The sequence below is a fragment of the Priapulus caudatus genome, unplaced genomic scaffold (genome assembly GCF_000485595.1).
Source record: "Priapulus caudatus unplaced genomic scaffold, Priapulus_caudatus-5.0.1 Scaffold1882, whole genome shotgun sequence".
Taxonomy (NCBI): Eukaryota; Metazoa; Priapulida; class Priapulimorpha; order Priapulimorphida; family Priapulidae; genus Priapulus; species Priapulus caudatus.
Window position 1 is genome coordinate 35,504 of NW_014578943.1, and position 3,727 is coordinate 39,230.

The window sequence follows — 3,727 nt, forward strand, 5'->3', positions numbered from 1 at the left end:
ATATATATATATGCAGGTCAGTTGAAATATACTTGACTTACACTCTCTGTACCTGTGACCTGGTATACTTAATTATTCACCAAATTTGTTTAAGAACTAGTCAGCATTTTAAATTTATTACTAGCTGAGGAGACGTCAGCTACGCTTTTCGTAAACAACATAACACTGAATCGCACCCTGGCTGAAGATGTCTGAAGCCTTCATGTGGCTGGAGCAGGTCTTGCAACTTATGTCTCTAGTGAGGATTGTCTCCAATGATATCCCATTCTTGCCTGGCTCTCTCCAGCTCCAGGGATTTCGTGGACAGTAGGCCGTTACTGCCGTCATTCTAGCAACCGCCTGTGCACAAACACACTCTCATTTTAAATTGTATATGAAGTACATATTTTATCAGTTTCCCTCCTGTTACCTCCACCCTCTCCCTCATTCAACTCTCTCCTCCTCTCCCACCCCCTTTCTCTATCTTTATCGATTCGATTTACTCTCTGGCTTCCTCCCCCTTTTATTTACTCATTCTTTTCTCTATCACTGACACTATTTATTTAATGCCACATATATATACAACACACATATGCTATATGTTTGCAGGACTGGGGGTATATTTACCCATGCACACTGTACTGAGGTCAGCATATATTTCTAGAAGTCTATAATACAAAAGTCAAAACAGCATAAAACAGGGATAACAACAATCCTGTTACACTTTCATGCTACATTTATCACTGACAAAAATATATAGATCCACACACTGCAATAAACTTATTGTGTATCGCATATCACGAACATATGTATACAAATTATTATACGTCATATGTTCATGTGTATACGCATGGCCATAGCATTTTTATCCTGTTTTAACAATCATATGTAAATTTGTGGTAAAGATATATTAGTTTCTACTAACATATATACTCACATAATTTGTTGTTTGGCCACTTCACTCATAAAACAAGTAGCATCTAGAAGTGACAAAAGAATTTGAAATATTTCTACGATGACAACTTGTCATGATAAGATTGATCACTAAGATAATCACCGCTAGATCTTATCTGGATATAGATATTGATACACTGGTAGTTCCTGCATCCATCGCTGGTAGGTATACTCCAAAAGTAGGGACTGAGGAAATTCTAGATCTCATAATATAGGGTCTTGACGAATAACATTTACTACTACTACGAGTACTAGTAGCAGTACAGCTATAATAATGTAACCCAACAAGGGAGCGAAGCGACCGAGTTGGGGGTGGATGTGGGAGGGGGATTCCCCCCTCCCACGGTAGGAGGGAGCTTTTGCATTTTATAACTTCAATTTGTGCAATTTGGTGCATACTAAAGTGACTGTTTTCAGATATTGTATGATTTTTTTTGCTGTGCGTGAGATATTTCAGCGTTTTATTCATGAAGAGATAGATATTCATGCGTGAGATATCTCGACATTTTGTTGCTGTGCGTGAGATATTGTAAGATCAGTGTGAGAGCGTGAGATTTGGTCAAAATGCGCGAGTCTCACGCGAGTCAATGCGTGAGAGTTGGCAGCCCTGTATTATTGCAAATATTGGTGATAAGTGGGCCTCGTATAGGGTCCATGTTCCCCTGACCTCTGTTTGACCTGGCTCGTTTAGCTATTTCTGACTAACCCTAACCCTAACCCTATATATATTATATATATATGATAACATAATAATGTATTACTATTAGTCAGAAATAGCTAAACGAGCCAGGTCAAACAGAGGTCAGGGGGACATAGACCTTATGATTATCTGCATAAGTGGGCTCAAGTCAAGGATAGATCGAGAGCATGTCCAGTAATAAACATCCTATCCTATCACCGTCCTGGACATCATCTCTATCCTTGAACCGATAAGTGTACAAACTACAATTTTCATTCAACACAATGACCAATTTTACAATACACGCCTTAAAAAATCCAAAGACCTCTTACTTTTTTTCAGTATGCCCCTATGTGATTTACAGCTGAGATTTACAGATCCGTGAACATAGACAGACTTTGTCGCCATCTGGAGGCGGATTGGTGAGGTATAAGCAGAGTTGATATAAGTGCTCTGGTATAAGAGCAATGACCATAGGTGCGCAATATACTGACTCACTCATTCATGGACCAACCAACTGAAAATCGCACCTATAAATCAATAACGATTACTGATAGGTGGTGGTATTATATTTAGACATAATAATACATAATAATAAATGACAACGCGTAATAAATAATAATAATGGATAATAATAGTGCAGTATGTGATATATTATGTGAAATTTTTCATGATCGTGATCATGTGAAATCATTCTGTTTTCGTTTTCTAATATTTTTGTTCTCAAAAGCTTTCAGCTCTTGATATTTTATTTTTTTGTTTGTTTGTTTTTTGGTTTTTTGTTTTGGTTATTTTGTTATGTTTGTTGGTTGTTTTGGTTTGTTTTTGTCTTTTGTATTTTGTGATATAGCAATTAATTGTAACTGTTAGACACATGGTGTTTCTACTAAATGCAATTGTGTCGGCATGAGAAAACCATGTGTTCGCCATGAATTAACCTTTAATGAGGGTTGCAATAGACGTTTGAAATTAACAACAGCATAAGAGTAATTACTTGTTACATATGTTATGTACGAAGTGTAAATGTACGCTTATATGGTTACATCTTGTACAAATGTACGTAAAAATACCATACGAATGTATGTGTCAATACATTATTTCAAATCCATACCACAGAAAACTTTTTACACGTAAATTACGTCGTATTTCACATAGCATGCATTCAAGGAGATGGTCGTAAAAGCATTATGCACGAAGAGAGATCAAACATTAGCCATGCATGCAAAATAATCACACGCAATATAGTAAAACAATTCTAGACAGATTGAGGCAATTAAACGAGGAATATTACAGTTTATTGCCACTTCCATCGCTCGCTCGACGCGTAATTTCGACCGGAGGGTCATCGTCACGCCAGATCACTCGTCGTCCTCCTCTTCCTCATCCTCAGCATCCTCATCCTCATCCTCGTCCTCTTCTCCTCCGTCGATCGACGCCTCTCGCCGACGGGGAAGTGTTCGGGTGCGACGACGCCAGTAGCGTGGACGACTCCGACTCCTCGCCCTCCATCACCTGCTGCCGGCCGAACAGGCCTGCCGCGGTGGTGAAGGAGCTAAGAACGACGGTCGGTTGCCGACCGAGCTCCCACGACTTGGTGTCCAAGGTCGCGCGCCGACCTGATGTCCTTGAACTCGTCGCGGAGATGTGGCGAGAATGGAGCTGCATGAGCATGATGAGGCTGACGATGCCCTGGCACGAGAACGTCCGCCGCAGTGCGGTGAACTCCTGCTGCGTGAGGCGCATGTAGTGCGGTGCTGCGCGGCGAGTAAGCGACCGCGTGCGCCCAGAGCGGACACCAGTCCCACGGTGCACACCAAGCTTGTTATCGCGATGCATGGCGTGCGACCTGCCAAGAAACTGATGTTTGGTTTGAGAGCCGACAGACCAGCGAGGGAATATAACAACGGAAGGTATAACGAACAAATAAAGTACGGATCTTGGTGCACGATTCGAACATCGCATCGCATATTAGAGGCCGGCAACGCAGGGGAAAAAAATACACGGGGGCAGGCGGGCGATTTCGCCCCGCGAAATGCCAAAAAGAAGCCCCGAAAATACGATATCGGGGCGCACCCCCAAATGAGCAAAAAGTCGCCCTGGAAATCGATTGTCGCA

The 3,727-nt window shown here is 41.5% G+C and overlaps 1 protein-coding gene across 3 annotated transcripts in view; it reads right to left on the bottom strand.

Moving 5' to 3' along the window:
* LOC106817825 (sterol O-acyltransferase 1-like) overlaps positions 1–3,727 on the bottom strand; it is a 24,027-nt gene that overhangs the window by 16,880 nt on the left and 3,420 nt on the right. The window contains exons 1-3 of one of the 3 annotated variants that reach the window (XM_014822526.1): positions 1,945–2,035; positions 917–959; positions 177–328 (exon numbers count right to left, since the gene is read on the bottom strand). In XM_014822526.1, the coding sequence (XP_014678012.1) occupies positions 177–328; positions 917–959; positions 1,945–2,020 (271 nt within the window). In that variant the 5' untranslated portion in view covers positions 2,021–2,035. Of the gene's footprint in view, positions 1–176; positions 340–916; positions 960–1,944; positions 2,036–3,727 lie in introns of those variants that run through there. The other 2 variants (XM_014822527.1, XM_014822530.1) reach the window with 2 other exon arrangements.